The 20,014-nt window shown below is 43.6% G+C and overlaps 1 protein-coding gene across 1 annotated transcript in view; it reads right to left on the bottom strand.

The window, feature by feature from the left end:
• The window catches only part of LOC310661741 (uncharacterized protein), a 173,020-nt gene that overhangs the window by 39,001 nt on the left and 114,005 nt on the right, over positions 1–20,014 (bottom strand). Inside the window, 7 exon segments of the mRNA XM_083408085.1 lie at positions 2,647–2,929; positions 9,799–9,878; positions 12,038–12,265; positions 13,267–13,466; positions 13,469–13,868; positions 13,871–14,116; positions 16,856–17,138. Coding sequence (XP_083264211.1) covers positions 2,647–2,929; positions 9,799–9,878; positions 12,038–12,265; positions 13,267–13,466; positions 13,469–13,868; positions 13,871–14,116; positions 16,856–17,138 — 1,720 coding nt within the window.

The raw sequence follows: 20,014 nt of genomic DNA, 5'->3' as shown, positions 1-20,014 counted from the left end.
CTCAGAGAAACCACAGGGGATTTTAAAAGAAAGTGCACATAGGAATTGCAGCATGTAAAATATAACATAATTGTGGATAAAGAGAGATTAAATTGCTCATATTTTGGTGGAAACCCCCCCCCCAAAGACGATAATTTATTATTTCCTCTTTATTAACTGCTCCTTGCTGTTCAGATCAGGCCTCAACACGATGATGTAGCATTTGGGGGCAAAGATGGAACCCAGTAAACCAGCACTGGAGGCCAAGATGGAGAAGATCTCCACAGCCACCATGTGTTTTCCTTTGGAGCTCAGGTAGACCGGAACAAAGGAGATCCAAACACTACAAAACAAGAACATGCTGAAGGTGATGAATTTGGCCTCATTGAAGCTCTCAGGCAGTTTCCTGGCAAAAAAGGCCACAACAAAGCTGACAATGGCCAAAAAGCCCATGTAGCCCAGGACACAGTAAAACAGGGCAACTGACCCTTCGTTGCAGCCTAGAATGATTTCCCTCATCGCAGACTGCATGTCAGAATCAGGGAATGGGGGAGAGGTTCCTAACCACACAGTGCAAATGCCCACTTGGATAAGGGAACATGAAATCACAATGGAGCTTGCCAGTCTTTTCCCCACCCACTTCCTCATTCTAGATCCTGGTTTGGTGGCCACAAAGGCCAGAACCACTGTGATCGTTTTGGCCAGAACACAAGAAACGGTCACTGTAAAAACAAGGCCAAAAGCCATTTGTCGGAGCAGGCAGCTCACTCTTTCTGGAGGGCAGAGGAAGATCAATGGGCAGAGGAAGCAGAGCAGGAGGAAAGTGAGGAGAGTGTAGGTGAGGTCCCGATTGTTTGCTCTGACAATGGGTGTGTCCTGATGTTTAATGAAGATGACTAGGACCACCACTGTGAGGAGAGAGAGAGAAAGAGCCAACAATGCTAAGCTCATCCCCAGAGGCTCTTTAACAGACAGGAAGCTGATGGTCTTTGGAATGCATTGTGACTGTTCCATGTTGGGATAGTGATCTTCAGGGCACCCAACACAGTCATCCATATCTGGAGAGAAAATAATACATTCAGATTTTGGATGTGTTGGAGTGCAACCGCTAACACTGCCAGTATGGAACTGATAATGTTAGATTAGAGGTATCACACATATTTCCAGAATAGCCAGAATGAACATGATGCATGAGAACTCCACCACAACACTCTGTGTTGGGGTATGTGGGGTGTCCTGTGATGGCTTGCTAACTCCACATAAACTACATTGTTATTGTTCAGAACAGGTACAGTCCATGACCATTTTGCACAGGGGTTCCATTCCCAGCCCAGTTCCACCTCCACCCCCTAGGCTGACCCCATTCCACCCCACCCGGGTGTGCGATAGCGCATCAGTCAGACACATGGTTTTTTGTTATTGCCTGAACTAAGACAGGTGTCTCCTACTAAGACATATCACTGGTGCATTGAATTCAAAATTGCCTGCTGTATTTTAACCCGTGACAAAGATTAGATCATGGGTGACAAACAGATTCTTCTTAGGTCCATAGTCCTTGATGGGGGCTGTCTGCCAATAGGTATGGAGGAGAAATTTGGTTTTTATGCCACTTGAATGGAAAAGTTATCTAATTGAACTCCTTGTAACAACACGTTAATCAAAGTACAGATGTCCTTAAAAATGTGCACTTCTCTAAACATTTGGGATGTAGTTCTCCAATCAAACAATATATAAAAAAATGCACACGTTACCACAGATTTATTTATCCTTTTCCTCAGCTTCTAACATGACTTATTTCTGAAAAACATATATCCTGTTTCTCTTACCATTCTGGGATGAAATCTTGCCGTGAGGACATGGAGCACAATTATAGCAGCAGAATGGCTCCCCCTCTATCTTTTCCTTCCTTGAACCAGTGAGACAACTTGGGTTGCACACAGAAAGGGGTGGAATCTGCCCATTGAAATAAACCCACAAACATTTTAGCACCCAGAAATTATTAGGACTTTTTGTTTCCTTTTTCTTCCAAACAACAGTAGGAAGACACAAAACTACTTATTCCCAACTCAGTGCCAGCTACTCGTTTTCTTTTTTTATTGGTTTAAGATAAAAACAAAACTAAAAAATGCTGAAACTTGCCATGTTGGAGCCCCTTTCAGGCATTCAGGAAGAATGCATGAGGATGCAAAGGGGAAGAGGATTGGGGATTCATGTTCACCAGCACTGCCCCTATTGTCCCCATACAAAATATAATACCTGTTCCACCCCCTATTTTCCAATCATAGCATGTATAAAACAATTGCGCTTCTTGGAGAGGACAGAAACCACTAACACACAGTATCCCCCTCAAGTGCCACAATGTGTGGGCAGCTGACTCCTGATCGGCAGGCTTCCAGCTTTGCAAGAGAGCAGCTTTTCTCTCCAACCAGTAGGCCATGGAGCAATGGTGAGAGGGTGTCAGTCAGCAGAATGGAATTTGGATAGGTGTTTTTAGGTGTATGTGGACAAGAAAGTGGTGTGAGAGGAGAACTCTTCTACCATCACATCACCTTGTGAAGGGCAGAATCACTCTCCTTTGTCTCTCACAACTATTTCTATGTTACACAAATCTTTTGTTGACAGAAGACATCATGGTGAATGTGTGAAATCCCCAAGACTGTATCTTACCTGGGGAATCTTGTAGATGCCCAAGATGTTTGCCAGGTAGACGGAGGTATCCAAGTCCAGCCCCCCAATAACTGCCTCCAGGTGTTTCTGAATGTTGCACTTGTAGTTGGGTATAAGTATGGAGGGAAGGTTCAGAGCAGCCCAATAGGTCATCCTTTCATCAAAATAATTGTCATAGATGTGGAATCCCAGTGTAATATTAGGCAAGATCTTGGGGTTCTCATTGATCTCCTTGACAGCAAATACCAAGGCCAGAATATGCTGGTAGTTCTTTGGCACAATACTGCAACAAGAATTTTATGCTGTATCATTGAGAGATGTGCTATGCATGTTTTTCAGTGGCCTCTTTAAGATTCTTGAGTATTTTAGTGTAAATTTTGCCCTAATATACACCTATCTGCAGAACAATTTCCCCTGCAGAATTTTAGCTTAATGCAGGGATCATTCAGCCTTTCCCAATCCTGCCATTTTCCTCCCCAAAATCTGATCTTTACCGCTGAACTGGAACTCACACCTCCCTCAGAACTTCTCCCAACTGACAGTTAACTGACATTTCTTCACTGATCACTACCTTCAGCTGAATATGGTCAGAATGTATTTAATCCAGGCACTGTTTATAAAGATTAAAGACAATCATCTAGCCTGACTTGGATGAGAACATCAGGGGTTATTCGAGCATCACCTCAAAGGAAAGGTGAGCCTTTAATACCCCTCACACAAGAGTTTCTGAGGTGAATATTAAGAACAGAGAAGGGCTTTCCATCTTAAACTAGTGAAGATTTAATCTTTGAGTCCTCCTCTTGTTAAATTATCCTACGGAGAGATTTGGTGGGATGTGGGGAGGAGAGAACACATCAACAAGACCAGGATCTCTCATCACACTGACACATTCAGATCTGCATCTCCCTTCAGTGGAAGTAAATCCCACTGAAATCAGGGGAACTAGCTTCTGAGGAGGCCTGGTTAGAGCTGGGGGATATTTCAGTTTCATTTTACATTTGATATCTTTACTGGGTATTAAGGCGCTGGTGGATAGTTAGCCTTTCTTTGAAGTCTTCTTTGTCAAAAGCAGCAAAGAGATGAGAAGAAAGTCCACCAACAATAAGATGACCAGGTTGGTAGTATTCATGTGGAATTCTGGACAGATCATGGACGGTGCAACTCGTGGTATGTTTGCACACCAGATGTGGCAGATGAAAGAGAAGGGGCACAATAAACAGCAGCATATTGAAGCAAATATTCTTTCTCATCAAACAATCTTATTTCCATCCAGCAAATGAACCTTGCTTCACAACCAACCTCAGTACAATATTCTGCCTTATCACGAACAGCACTTCTCTAACAATTCACAGATTAAAATCCTATTTTATAACTTGATTAAGAAAATAGTTAAACTCCTTCCACTTCCTCTGTCCTCTCCCTTGCAAAGAATGGCAGGAAGAGGTTATAATACCCATGTTTTGACATTGGTTAGTATTCTCTGGAAATCTACTGAGACATTATCCAAGGGATACTTAGCCATGTTGAGAGTGATAATTATAGGTGAGGTAATAACAAGCTCTCTTTACATCAGGAAAATCAGAAAATGTCCCCCCAAAATAATAATATCCCTGTTTCTGATGTTTCGTTCAAAGTTCTTTCTGACTGTTTATGGGACAACAAAAGGGCACACAGAATTAACAGCCACGAGGAAGAGAAAAATAGTGGGCCAGTCTCTTATCAGTGCTGACCAGCAGAAATGATTACTCTGACCTCCTAAAATCTCCCACCTGAACACCAGTTCATTAGTTTTCTGACAATTATACTGAGACGAAGGAATGGTGAAAAGGACAACTATTTGTTTTCCTGATAGAAAAGCACCTCACAACTATTTGGTGGGAGTAATATATAGAAGTAATAAGTAGTGAATGGTGATATTATATTTTCTAATAAAACAGTACTTAATTTCACTTATGTTCAAAATGCTTTTACTCCAAAATATTCATTCAGAAGCATTCTGCCAATTGTACAACAATAAACCCTTTAAAAATACCAAAATTGTTATTCATTGAATTTTAAGTTCAAAACCCCCCGCCAGGAATGGTCCAGCATATATTGCCCATGACCACAGGCATCCCCCACTGCACATGATAAATAACCAAATAATTTAATTAATACCCAGAAATGGAGGGAGAGCAATGGAGAGTTCTCATGGCTTGTGAGGGCAGAGACTGGAGGTGCAACAGGGGGTTGTTTACGCTACTCAGCCCCCCCCACCTGACAGCTAATGTGCATAGAAGAGCAGCAGAAGCAGCAACTTTTCCACACATCCTCCAGTCAGCCCCCAAAATTCCAGGTGTGGGTATTTTAGGTGCAGTATTTTTTATTTGGAATGGAGGGAGAGCAGTAGAACAGACATTCAAAAGGTTTTAGATGGTGCTCCCCACTTATCCAATCTTCATTTATGAATGTGGGCCATTTGAACATAACCCCCAAGTAAGTGGGACTCGCTGTACTGAAATCTTTGAGACTAGTTCATCATGACAGTAGAAAAGCCACTTCCAACCTCGGGAGGAGGTGGTATTGCGGGCATCATGCCCCCAACACGCGCGGAGGCTGGCTCCCAGCTCTGCGCGATCTGGGAAATCCTCGGCTGCGTCATCCCCATGCCAGCCAATTGGCCGGCCCAGGGGGTGTGGCTTGCCTCATTTAAGGCAAGCGCGGCTGGGAATCTCCCTCTTTGGCCTCTTAGCTGCGTTTGTTTCCCACCCGCCCGCCCTTCAAGGTTCCTCTTTTGAAGTTGCTATGGACCTCAGGTGGTCGCCGTTAAGTGGCCTGGTAGGAATTTTTTCCACTTGGCAAATTGGCACCAGCCATTTGGTTTTTCGCCTACCTCTTAGCAAATCATGTCAACTTTCTCGGCTTTGGGGGTTAGGCATTGGTTTGGGTATTGTTATGTAGATGTATGGGGGGGGCGCCATCAACTCCCCCAGATATTGAAGGGTAGTCCAGTAAAGGATTCCGGGGGGCGTGGCCGCATCCGAAGCCTATGGAAGCCAAGGATCAAGGCATGCCCATGAGCGGTGACCCCGGGGGAGTACCTAGTTGATGTGCATCAGCAGGGCTCCCCTGCTGGTGTTAACCCTTCGCGGTCCTCAAGCAAACAGGCTGAAGCCGGATAGTCGATAGGACCAATGCCTAAGCCAATACCACTCATCACCTGTAACCTAATTGTGGCCTAATTTTACCCATTAACCTAAATTACTGTGTCCTGTGTCTTTATTTCTACTGGTGGGAGGTGGGATCTCGCCACGCAACTCTACTGAAACCTTAGTGAGAGGAAAAAACCTAGAAAGGAACAAGCCTTTTAAAAAAATGCCTCTCAGTTTATTGTTTTTTCTTGTTCAGTCTCAAAGCAATTATCATCTGAATTTCTAGTCAGGTCTCAATATTTTATGGTACTCATGACAGTTTTTTTGGTTTTCAAATAAGGCTTAGGGTTAAAACAAGATGAGGGGCTCCTGTCTCAGAGAAAGCAGAGGGGATTTTAAAAGAAATTGCACATAGGAATTGCAGCATGTAAAATACAACAAAATTGAATGGTGTGGATAAAGAGAGATTAAATTTCTCATAATTCGGTTGAAAAAACCCACAAGATGATGGTATAATTTATTATTTCCTCTTTATTAACTGCTCCTTGCTGTTCAGATCAGGCCTCAATAAAATGATGTAGCATTTGGGGGCAAAGATGGAGCCCAGTATCCCAGTACTGGAGGCCAAGATGGAGAAGATCTCCACAGCCACCATGTATTTCCCCTTGGTGCTCAGGTAGACCGGAACAAAGGAGATCCAAACACTACAAAACAAGAACATGCTGAAGGTGATGAATTTTGCCTCATTGAAGCTCTCAGGCAATTTCCTGGCAAAAAAGGCCACTACAAAGCTGAAAATGGCCAAAAAGCCCATGTAGCCCAGGACACAGTAAAACAGGGCGACTGACCCTTCGCTGCAGCCTAGAATGATTTCCCTCATCACAGACTGCATGTCAGAATCAGGGAATGGGGGAGAGGTTCCTAACCACACAGTGCAAATGCCTGCTTGGAGAAGGGAACAAGAAATCACAATGGAGCTTGCCAGTCTTTTCCCCACCCACTTCCTCATTCTGGATCCTGGTTTGGTGGCCACAAAGGCCAGAACCACCGTGATCGTTTTGGCCAGCACACAAGAAACGGTCACTGTGAAAACAAGGCCAAAAGCCATTTGTCGGAGCAGGCAGCTCACTCTTTCTGGAGGGCTGAGGAAGATCAATGGGCAGAGGAAGCAGAGCAGGAGGAACATGAGGAGAGTGTAGGTGAGGTCCCGATTGTTTGCTCTGACAATGGGTGTGTCCTGATGTTTAATGAAGATGACTAGGACCACCATTGTAAGAAAAGAGAGAGAAAGAGCCAACAATGCTAAGCTCATCCCCAGAGGCTCTTTAAAAGACAGGAAGCTGATGTCTTTGGAATGCATTGTGATTGGTTCCTGTCTGGATAGTGGTCCTTTGGGCATGCAACACAGTCAACCATGTCTGGAAAGAAAATAATACATTCACATTTTGGATGTGTTGGAGAGCAACTATTAGTACTGAGACTATGAAACTCATAATGGTAAATGAGGGTTATTAGAGTTATTTCCAGAGTAAGATTGAAAGTGATGCATCAGAATCCCACCTCAGAACATAGCTGTCAACATTTCCCTTTTTAAAAGGGAAATTCCCTTATTCCGAATAGGATTCCTCGCAAGAAAAGGGAGAAATTGACAGCTATGCCTCAGAACTTTTGTTGGGTTATGTGGGGTGTCCTGTGATGGGTTGCTAACTCCACATAAACCACTTTTTTATTGTTCAGAACTGGTACAGTCCATGACCTTTTTGCACAGGGGTTCCATTCACAGCCCTGTTCCACCCCCACACCCTCTGCCGACCCCATTCCTCCCCACCCTGGTGTGCCATCATGCATCAATCATTCGCATGATTATTTGCTATTGCCTGAACTAAGACAGTTGTCTCCTACCAAGTCATATCACTGGTGCATTTATTTCAAAATTGCCTCCTGTATTTTAACCTGTGACAAAGATTACCTGTGACAAAGATTTTAGGAGTAGGTCCCTAATCCTTTATGGGGTCTATCTGCCAACAGGTATGGAGGAGAAATTTGGTTTTTATTCCACTTGAATGAGAAAGATATCTAAATCTCACTCCTTGAATCATTACACTGGTCAACAACAAATTTGTTGTCTGCGTTTTTTCAGTTGATTTAGGATGAATCTGATGCGCTGAATCCAAAAATCACATTGGTTTTGCTCAATCAGGTCAAGTTTTTGAGCTATGGCCACATGTCGTTTTTTACATTTTTGTTCACATGTACGCTTGTGTGGAGCATTTTAGAAGAAGTTGGTGGGGGTAAAATGCCATGTCGAATAATTGTTTTGATTGGAAATGATTATTTTAATGACAAGAAGTATTCAGGTCTGATAGTTCTGGGAGATTATGTCGAAAAGGGATCAGTTTGAAGTCATAAAACCTTGAAATCTTCCATAAATTGGTGCGGCTACATAAATTGGTGGGATCAACAGAAAGAACCGGAGCAGCCTCAAGTATCCTGATCTTCAATCAGCACGTCGTCCTGTAGCTCATTGTGATGAAATTCCAGTGCCTATCTTTGGAGAACTTCCTGACATTGGTGACGAAGATGCCTCCAGTGTTGAAGGACATGAAGAAGACAAAGTGGTTCTTGAAGATGATGCTCCACATCCATTTTCCCAAAAGGAGTTGAATGATCTAGTTCGCGACCTCAGCTTGTCAAAGGACTCTGCCAAACTGTTGGCATCCAGATTGAAGGGAAAAAACCTCCTCTCTGACAGTGCTTGCATCAGCTTCCTCCGCAACAGGCATCAAGAGTACCTCCATTTTTTCTCGGAAGAGAAGGACTTGGTGTACTGTGCAGATATTGCACAGCTTCTGCTCAAGCTTGGAGTGCCACAGTACGAACCCAAAGATTGGAGACTGTTCATTGACAGCAGCAAGCAATCACTGAAATGTGTTCTGCTACACAAGGGCAACCAGTTTGCCTCTATACCCCTGGCTCACTTGAGTACACAGAAGGAGAACTATGAAGCGGTGAAGTATGTGCTGGAGAAAATTGGTTATGATCAGCATAAGTGGTTTATTTGTGTTGACCTGAAGATGGTGAACTTTTTGTTGGGACAACAGTCTGGCTTCACCAAGTACCCATGTTTTCTGTGCATGTGGGATAGTAGGGACTGTGCTCAGCATTACACGAAGAAGGACTGGCCTGTGCGGGAGGAATTGGTGCCTTGCAAAGAAAGGAACGTCATCAATGACCCTCTGGTGGACAGAGACAGAACACTCTTCCGAACGCTGCACATCAAGCTCGGCTTAATCAAGCAGTTCACCAAGACTCTGAACAAGGATGGTGACTGCTTCACTTACTTGTGCCAGGCTTTTCCAGGATTGACCATGTAGAAGTTGAAAGCTGGCATCTTTGACGGGCCTCAGATCCATCAGATCATCAGAGATCCAGAGTTCGGAAACTCAATGAACGAAGTGGAACTGGAAGCGTGGAAGGCATTTGTGAAGAACTTTCTTGGCAACAATAAGGCCAGAAACTACGGAGAACTTGTCAACAACATGCTGACTGCTTTCAGAAACCTGGGCTGCAACATGAGCGTCAAGATGCACTACCTATTTTCACATATGGACCGGTTTCCTGAGAACCTGGGTTCAATGAATGATGAGCAGGGGGAGAGATTCCATCAGGACATGAAAGAGATGGAGACCAGGTATCAGGGTCACTAGGACGCAGACATGATGGCTGACTACTGTTGGACTCTGAAGAGAGACCTCCCTGCCGCTGAGCATTCCAGTAGTTCCAAGAAATGGAAGTTCAAGCCCTGAAGTTTGAAAAATGGTGAAGCAACATGCAATTTACGTGTACTTACCTTTATCAATGCCCACCATTCAGTTTACAGTAAACCTGACCTGATGGAGAGAAACGGATGCCATTTCCTGATTCAGCAGTGCAAAAATACCCTAAATCAGTTGTAGAAATCTAGACAACATTCAAAAAGTAAAAAATTGTTACCCAATGTTATATATCCTGTGTCTCATACCCTTTTCGGAAGAAATCTTGCCTTGAGGACATGGAGCACAACCATAGCAGCAGAATGGCTCCCCCTCCTTCTTCTCCTTCCTGGAACCAGGAGGACAACTTGGGTTACACACAGAAAGGGGTGGCACCTGCCCATTTAAATAAACAGATTAACCGTTTAGCACACAGAAGTATAGCGTTTTGGTTTCTTTTTTCTTCCAGCTGGCAATAGGAAGGCACCAAACTACTTATTCGAAACACAGTGCCAGGTTACTCATTTGGCTCTTCATGTTTTTGTTTTTGTTTTAATAAACATAAATAATGCGGAAACTGACCATGTCTGAGCCCCTTTCTGGCATTCAGAAAGAATGCATGATAGCTGAAATAGGGAAGGGGATTGGGGCTTCATCTTTGCCAGCCCTGCCCCCTTTTCTCCCCATAAATAAAGTAATAGCTTTTACACCTCCAATTTTCCAATTGCAGCAATCATGCTTTGTGAAGATGACAGAAGCGTAGTGCCGAAAATGATCTACAAATGTGGAGACCTTGTGGAGTGTGGTCTCACCAGCTCTGCCCATCTTGTTCCCATAGCTGTTCCACCAATGATCTCTGCATACTAAGCAGAAAGCTCTGACAGGCTGAACACACTGAGAAGCCTCCCTGTGATTTGGAATTTTCTGTTCTTATCTCGGTCCCCAAATATGAGTCTTCAGAAAGGGGTTCAACCAAATGTTCTTAGAAGCCCCCTTCACACTCCCTGCCATGCATTTTATCTTAACAGATGCATTTTCAAGTGTATTTTATGCTACCAGGTGTATTTTTCAAACCATATTGGTCCTTTTTTTGAGCTGAGACTATACCACAAGATCGACAGAAATGTGAAACCTGAAGGATAAGCAATGATGTTCCTATATGTGTACTAGTCTGAGAGGTATAAATTTAGCCAGTTTCCATAAACTTGTAGACTCCTCCACCCTTGCCTACAGTTCCTTTTTCCTTAGGATACAAGTGACTAGCATAAGCACACTTGTTGTTGTTGTTGTTGTTGTTGTTATTATTATTATTATTTTAAAAGAACATGAATAATGGTCTTAGGTGTCTCAGTAAAATTAGGGCTGCCATGTGTCCGGAATTTCAAAGGCGGAAGCGGCGTCCTGTGGAAAGTTCTGGAGAGTGGAGGTTTGTTCTGGATCTTTGGCAAGTAAAACAAAAAATTGTGGAATTTTACTTCCTTCTCAAACACCAGCATTTCAACTGCAAGCAGCAAACCCCTTCTTCTTCCCAAGAGACTCATGAAAAGCACTTGGATGAAAAGAGCCCCAAGTCAAAAGCCACATGCCATATCCAGATGCTGGACAAGATTGGCAAATGGTGAGATCCTACACTGGTTGGGCGTTGATCTGAGCCAGCAAGATCTTATGTTGTGATTCCTGCATCGTGGACCACATTGTTTGCAACTCTAAGATTCTATTACAGTGGTACCTCGGGTTACATACATTTCAGGTTACATACGCTTCAGGTTACAGATTCCACTAACCAAGAAATAGTGCTTCAGGTTAAGAATTTTGCTTCAGGATGAGAACAGAAATCGTGCTCTCATGGCACAGCAGCAGCAGGAGGCCCCATTGGCTAAAGTGGTGCTTCAGGTTAAGAACAGTTTCAGGTTCAGAACGGACCTCCAGAATGAATTAAGTACCGTATTTTTCGCCCTATAGGACGCACCGGCTCATAGGACGCACCTAGTTTTTTCGGGGGGGGGGGGAATAAAGGGGGGGGGAAATTATCCCCCCCCCAGCCGCGGCTTCAGCGCGCCCCATGCCAGCGCGGATATCTGCCCGAAACACAGGGCGCTCTGCTTCAGTGTGCCCCGCGCTCTGGGCAGCAGGCTGCTATCCGCAGCCTAGGGAGCCCTGCGGGAACTCCCGCGGGCTCTACAGGCTTGCTGATAGCTTCCTGAAGCCTGGAGAGTGAGAGGGGTTGGTGCGCACCTACCCCTCTCGCTCTCCAAGCTACAGTGAAAGCCTGCATTCGCCCCATAGGACGCACACAGATTTCCCCTTCATTTTTGGAGGGGAAAAAGTGCGTCCTATAGGGCGAAAAATACGGTACTTAACCCGAGGTACCACTGTATTCTTAAACAGTGCAGAGAAAAAAATGTTTCGAATCTGGCAGGAAAGGCAGGTATGTGCTGGACTGATGATCTGTAAGTACGATATCATTCTCTTTTCCTATCTCTCATGGATGTGGGGATTATGCCTCACCTGGTGAAAGCTTCTGTGCCACACCATTCTGTTGTCATCAAGGGTGAATGGCTGGTCAGGTGTAGCCTCCACACCAACACTTCCAACCTTGACCTTCATGAAGGAGTTATTTGGAAAAGTGACCAGGTTGGTGATATCAAAGCCAGCTTCTACTTCCCTGTTCTCACTAAAAGATACTGTTTCCCCAGCAGAGTTGTTAAAGGAGACACTCCTAAGAAAGGGGTGGAGCTGCATTGAAAGAAAAAGAGTAACTTTGAAGTAATGCAAATGTCTCTCCTTTCTCACATTCAGGATGCCTCCAGACAGTCAACACAGGGAGGTAGTGCCATGCAAATATAATTTGTTTTCTGAGAAATGGTTTGTAGGGCGAGCATTCACATATTGAGCCAATGATCTCCATTGTTTCCTATGGGGAAAATCCCAATGAATGACTGACCATGCTTGGATATCTACACACACACACACACACACACACACACACACAAACACGCACACACTGCCTAACTAGCCTCATATAACCTTCATTCTTGTGTCTAACAAATACATAAAGGGGTTAATGTCGTTAGAAAAAGGTGTTCTGACAGACTTGGCCTATGTCCCATCCCCTTACCTGGGGAAGAAATGGGCAACAAAGCCTATTGTTCTGCTCACTCTATATGTGAATTTCGTTTGTGTGGAGTTCTGAGCTGCTCCCTACAACCACATGGAATTAAGAAGCCTGTTTTTAATATAAGAATGTAATCTGAAACTACCATTTTCTATACCAATTATAAGTTTGGGAACTTTTACCATTTTGTCTTCTACTTCTGCAACATTTTTCTGAGTGTTGTGTTCCATAAAACTTTTGAACTTAGAAGAGTTTTGTAAGTAAACCACATTACGACCTGCTAAGCTTGTGATCTATTTTTGTGCTAGGAAAGTGGGATTTTCTGGAATTCACTGGAAAGGGCATATTTTACGGTTTTACATCCTGTATTTCCATGATTCTGTTTGCTACATGTTTTCCCATGCACACAAAGGAAGTTGCTCACAAAACAACTGGAGAGTGCAGGATTGGATCCGCCTGCTAAACAGCTGTAAGCAGAACAGTCTGATTCTTCACTGAGCTAGTCCTGAATGAGCAGCTTCTCCACACACAAATGGAGAATGTGGAGATTAAAATGTTTCAGGGTACTGTTTTACATATCACTGCCTATGTCAAATAAAGTATATCCCATGATAGGCATTACCTGCCAAGGCTGAAGCTCTTGCATCTCTCCTTCCACCACTCCCCTGTATTTGGTCCTGGACAAGAACATGGCATGTAGAGCATGTGCTATGGCATAGACAGCAGTATAGACACTGTAGCTGTGGCCAGACATGGTCATCTCGAAAGCAGACGAAGGGAGATTCTCCAGCTTCTCCTCTCCAGTGCAGGTTCCACTGGCCATTCTTCTGTACTGGAGTTTGGAAATGAACAGAGAAATACTTGTGCCCAGATCTGCTTGACAAAGCCATTTCCATTTGCCTCAAAAGGATTTTGTGCCTCAAGAAAGAATTTGAATCCTTGTACCACATTTGAATGAACTGCAAAGGAGAGGGAACCCTGGAGGATTTGCATATCCACGCTCATTTGCAAGGGCGGTGCTGTGAAATCCAGTTGTGCCGTCAAAATCCACACCTTGCCATCAGATGTCCTGGTCACATTTTCCATTTCACCTAGTGCCATCATTGTCTGCAATACAAGCATGGACTTTGTTCCTCCATAGACAACCACCACCTTGGATTTACTTTCCAGAATAGCTTGATAAATTTGGATCCAGTGGAAATACACGACATAGTACTCAGCCACTCACCTGTTTTTTTCAGGTTTGTCTCTGAGAAGGCCAAGCAAATACCTTTCTGGGAGAGCAGAGGTTTCAGCGTCTGAATAAATCTCTCTCCACTTTCTGCAGCAAGCAACCCAACCCACGTCCAACCAAAGTGCAGAAGTAACTCAACAATCCCAGTGTACTGATGGGCTTCATTGGGCACCATCTTGTAGAAGGAAGTGGATTGGCTTTGACCAGTATCCTCTGGAGAAAAGGAGCCATACGTTAGCTAAAAGGAAATAAAGGAGCATCATCTATAATTGCAGAAGGACTGGGCATGTGCATACAGGGCCTGCCCACCCAGGAGGCAAGATGAGCAAGTTGCCTCAAAAAAGCAGTTTCCAGAAAGCAGGGAGGGGTGTGTGGAATAATAAATAAATAAATAAATAAGAGCAGGAACGACCATGCCTGCCATGAGACACTGAGGTTCTATTTTTAAACTCTTTGCCCAGAAGAGATTCGCAAAGGGCCCCTTCTGTAGAACTTCTTATTTGTGCAAAATAATGTATTACAACCAGAGTTTAATTGCTGGAGACAGTAAAAAGGAGACATAGCAGCTGTGAGGAGTAAACGGGCTAGCTGAATTGGATAATCCTCCCAAAGAGGCTCCTTTCCTTGTAAAATTGCCATTAGATGGCTAGGAACAGCGTTATCTATGAAAGAATGTATTAGAAGCCCACACTGACCCTGGAGAGTTGATAGATGTATAGGGTCTGTGTGACTCAGAATGGCAGAGAATAGTTAAGAGAGCATTGTGCATGCTTAAAAGCTTCGTGAATATTAGTAAGCACGCCCCAGGCAGAGATACAGCTTAATCGTGTGCTCCCTTAAAGAGGGCATGTGTTGCAGTGAGACCTGGAATCCGATCCCCTGTGTTGTGGGTGGGGTAGATTGGTCAGCCACAGCACCCAGTTGGTAGGTCCCTCGATGCTGGGTTCAATTTGGCCAATGGGGCGCAGTCCAAACAGATCGAGGGACCTATATATGCCTATGCACATGACCCAGAGCTTCCTCTTTGGGCGCATGCATTCGGAACACCGGCCCACCTCTTCCTACTTTAGGGCTTGTTGCACTTGACCTTGCTATGCCGCCGTGTGTCGTCTGTCGTTGGGACAGGGGCAGGTCAAGAATTTTCCCCACTTGGCTGATTGGCTGTTGTCATTTGGGTTTAGCCTGCCACGTTGCAAATTGTCACAACTTGTAAGGTTGTGGACTTTTTGCCTATCCAGGTTTCACCCTTGGCTGACCTATGCTGGAACCCTGGGTCAGCGCTACCTGCATGGCAGGGAGCTAGTCCAACCAGAGCCTATGCAACCACTCACTTTCTGTAATCAATAAAGTTGAGGCCTAAATTCTGCCAAAAACCAAAAGCAAAATTTGAGTCAAGTGTGAATTTACTTAGGGGGGAGGTTTCTGGTCTGAACACCCAATTTACATGAACATGGGATGTATGTGAATGGACATGGGATGTATGTAACAGTTGGGAGCACATGTCAAGAAGAAGACATGAAGACGGCATATCAGAAAAGTATGTAACTACAGTTTCCTGACCAATAGGATACTGCAGGAAGGAATTTTGGACTGGTTAGGACTGGGGTAGACAACCTATGGCCCAGGGGCCGGATGTGGCCCAATCACCTTCTAAATCAGGCCCATGGACGGTCTGGGAATCAGTGTGTTTTTACATGAGTAGAATGTGTCCTTTTATTTAAAATGCATGTCTGGGTTATTTGTGGGGCATAGGAATTCGCAGGCTTCCAGCTTTGCAAGAGATCAGCTTCCATCTCCAACCAGTAGGCCATGAAGCAAAAGTGAGAGGGTGTCAGTCAGTAGCATGGAATTTCAATACATGTTTTTAGGTGTGCTTGGACAAGGAAGTGGGGTGAGATGAGCACTCTTCCATTATCACATTACCTTCTCTCCATCCCAAGACACTTTTCAGTCGGTAAAAAACAAGCTGCCAAACTCACTCAAGGGGTTGGGAGAGCAGGACTGGAGAGTGTTTTGAGGGCTACATTTTGTCCCTGAATCGGATATTCCTAATCCATGCTCTAACTCAGCAGCAGTTCCACTGGGGTATCATTTGCTGGTTCACCTCAGGCAGCAAAGGGTCTTGGGCTGGACCTTGTGCATCTCTAATGACTGTGGTGGTAAAAATAAATATGTTGGCAGGGTGGATGGGAGGGAGGGAGGTATCTTCACTTCACTCTCCCCTTCTCCATGGCATTTGGTGTGCTGCTGCAACACTCTCCTGTGGAAAAAGCACTTGAGAAAAACCACATTCCTGCAGCTCTCTGGCATGCAATACAGTGGCAGACCCTCCTAGTGTCCCTATTTTCCAAGGACAGTCCCAGATTTACAGAAGCAGTCCCAGTTTCTGATTTGATCCCACAATGCCCCATTTTTCTTAGGATGTCCTTCTTTTCATCAGAAATGTTGGAGAGTATGGAGTTATCCAATCCCCGAGCCATCTGAAGACAATCCCATATAAGGAACTTTTTTAAGTGTTTAATATTTTATTATGTTTTTACATATAATGGAAGCCACTCATAATGGCTGGGGCAACCCAGTAAAATGGGTGGGGTATAAACAGTAACGTTATTATTATGCAATAGGATATCCCTATGGAGGGGTGGCATCATCAGCTGAACCTGAGACACCAAGCTAGATGGACGTAGGATTCACTTCTCAGACCTCCAACAGAGAGAAATGGTCAGCGTGCCTAAGAATGGGGGAGAGGAATGGCCACCTAGAGCAGACATGTTTTTATTATGCTGATAGCTTAATGTCACCTGACAGCTTGATGCTACACATTCTATTTAATTGTGCAAAGCACACTGGGAACACTTATTGTGAAGGGCAGAATCACTCTCCTTCGTCTCTCACAACTATTTCTCTATTATACAAATCCTTTCTAGATAGAAAAGATTGTGATGAATGAGTGTGGAAACCCCCAAGGGTATCTTACCTGGGGAATTTTGCAGATGCCCAAGATGTTTGCCAGGTAGATGGAGGTATCCAAGTCCAGTCCCCCAATAACTGCCTCCAGGTGTTTCTGGATGTTGCACTTGTAGTTGGGTATAAGGGTAGAGGGAAGGTTCAGAGCTGCCCGGTACGTCATCCTTTCATCAAAATAATTGTCGTAGATGTGGAATCCCAGTGTAATATTAGGTAAGATCCTGGGGTTCTCATTGATCTCCTTGACAGCAAATACCAAGGCCAGAATATGCTGGTAGTTCTTTGGCACAATACTGCAATGAGAATTTTATGCTGTATCATTGGGAGATAGGCTATGCATTTTTCCCCCTAAGGGGTCTCTTAAATGATTCTTCAAATTGGAGAAGTTTGAATTTCAAATGATGACTGTGTTTGGTTTCAATATATTTTTAAGAGTAATTTTTTTGGTAGCTTCTCATTTATAGTAAATATGAACTAAATTGAATTCCCCCCTTCCCAATAACGGAATATTGATATTTACTTTGGGGTTCATTATATACTCGACAACACTTTTTGAACATCCAAGAGATGCTCTTGTTGACACCAGCCTCTTTCATACCAAATTCCCTAAGCCTCCACTCCTGTCCAGTTCACACACAGATTAGTTTAGCAGCTAGGTACAATCTGCCTCTCACTGTCAAACTCCTCAGATTATATTCTTGGCTGCTTGGACAGCTGAGCTCATTTAAGAAATGTGCTTTTATAATGTTCTTCTAATAAGAGGTGAGCAGAATTTTAGCTTCATCTGGGGCTCATTCAGACTTCCCCAAGTCCTGCCATTTTCCTCCAGTTAAACCTGATCTTTACTGCCGAATTGGAACTTACACCTCCCTCAGAACTTCTCCCAAGTGACTGTTAACTGACATTTCTTCACTGATCACTACCTTCAGCTGAATACAGTCTGCATGTATCTAACCCAGGCCCTCTCTAGAAATATGAAATGCAATCAACTAGCCCAACTTAGATGAGAATATCAGGGGCTCTTGGAGCACCACCTCAATGGAAAGGTGAACTATTAAGACCACTCGCAGGAGAGTTTCTGAGGTGAAGATTAAGAACAGAGAAGAGCTTTCCATTTTAAACTATGGAGGTTTGGTCTGTGAGTCCTCCCCTAGTTAAACTCTCCTTGGAAGAGATTTGGTGGGATGTGAGGAGGAGAGCACACATCAACAAGACCAGGCTCTCTCATCACACTGTCACATTCAGATCTGCATCTCCCTTCTTCCAAGCCAACTCCTCAGCTTTGTAAATGCACCCCACCACCTGCCTTGATGTAAATCCCACTGAAATCTGTGGAACTATCTTCTGAGTAGGCCTGGTTAGAGCTAGGGGATATTTTCAGTATCATCTGATTATTAGACATTTGAATTCTTTACAAGGTATTAAGAAGCTGATGGGTAGTTAGCCTTTCCTTGAACTTTTCTTCATCAAAAGCAGTAAGGAGGTGGGAAGCATCTCCGCCAACAATAAGATCACCAGGTTGGTAGTATTCATGTGGAATTCTGGACAGATCATGGACGGTGCAACTCGTGGTATGTTTGCACACCAGATGTGGCAGACGAAAGAGAAGGGGCACAATAAACAGCAGCAAACTGAAGCGCATATTCTTTCTCATCAAACAGCATTATTTCCATCCAGCAAATGAACCTTCCTTCACAACCACCCTCAGTACAATATTCTGCCTTATCATGAACATCACTTCTCTAACAATTCACAGATTAAAATCCTATTTTACAACTTGATGAAGAGAAAAGTGAAAATCCTTTCTCTTCTATCTCTTGCTTAAAATGGCAAGAAGATGTTATAATACCCATGTTTTGACATTGGTTAGTATTCTCTGGAAATCTACCGAGACATTATCCAAGGGAGACTTAGCTATGCGGAGAGTGATAATTACAGCTGTGATGATAACACGCTCTCTTTACATCAGGAACATCAGAAAATGACCAAAAAACAAACAAACCCCTGCTTCTGATTCTTCATCCAAAGTGGTTTCTGTCTGTTTATGGGACGACAAAAGAGCATGCAGAATTAACAGCAATGAGGGAGAGAAGAACAGTGGGCTAGTCTCTTATCAATGCTGACCAGTGCAAATAATTAATCTGGCCTCCCAAAATTTCCCAAATGAACACCAGTTCATTAGTTTTCAAGAATTACCTCGAGAACAGTTGCTGTAATTTAAACTAGGTAGCAGCCTTTGAACAACCTCTGTAAAAAATCCATGCAAAAGGAAAAAGACATAGATATCTTTACTTTATTACTAAACAAGTAGACAAGCTTATGCAATAGGTTTAAAATGAATGAAATATGGAAAGGACGGAAGGTCAGGTGCTTTGGATGAAAATTTATTGTTAAAGTGTTTGTATTTTATCTGATTTTTGATTAGTCAGTTTATTGATAATGAATTTAAGTTTATGTTGTACAGATGTAAGTAAGTATAATAAAGCATAATTTAAAAGCAAAAAGAGAGCGTTTTGTAGGTGGTTTGCATTGGTAGAAAGGAAAAATAGGAATCAAAAAAGGAGAATGCTCTGGATGCCAAGATCCAGGTTTGGGGAACGAACATTTTGGTGAGAGATTCCCACAAACAACTATTTGTGTTCCTGACAGAAAAGCACCTCACAACTAGTCAGGGGGACACTATATAGAAGTAATAAACAAAAAGTAGTATGTGGTGGTATTACATTTTCTAATAAAATGGAGCTTAATTTCACTCATGTTCAAAATGCTTTTACTCCAAAATATTCATTTAGAAGCATTCTGCCCTTGCCGATCAGAAGGTCGCCCATGAGGGGTGAGCTCCTGTTCTGTCTCAGCTCCTGCCCACCTAGCAGTTCAAAAGCACATCAAAGTGCAAGTAGATAAATAGGTACCTCTCCAGCGGGAAGGTAAACGGCGTTTCTGTATGCTGCTCTGGTCCACCATAAGTGGCTTAGTCATGACCACATGACTGGCCACATGACCCAGAAGCTGTCTGCAGAAAAACGCAGGCTCCCTCGGCCTATAGAGCGAGATGAGAGTACAACCCCCGAGTCGTTCGTGACTGGACCGGTCAGGGAGACCTTTACCTTTTAAGTTTAAATAAACCCGCCAGGAACAGTCCAGGATATCAAAATAATTTAAAGAAATA

This window comes from Podarcis tiliguerta (genome assembly GCF_965153285.1).
Source record: "Podarcis tiliguerta genome assembly, chromosome: 13".
NCBI classification, from domain to species: domain Eukaryota; kingdom Metazoa; phylum Chordata; class Lepidosauria; order Squamata; family Lacertidae; genus Podarcis; species Podarcis tiliguerta.
The sequence above is the reverse complement of the archived record's forward strand: the minus strand, read 5'-3'. Positions and strand labels throughout refer to the sequence as shown.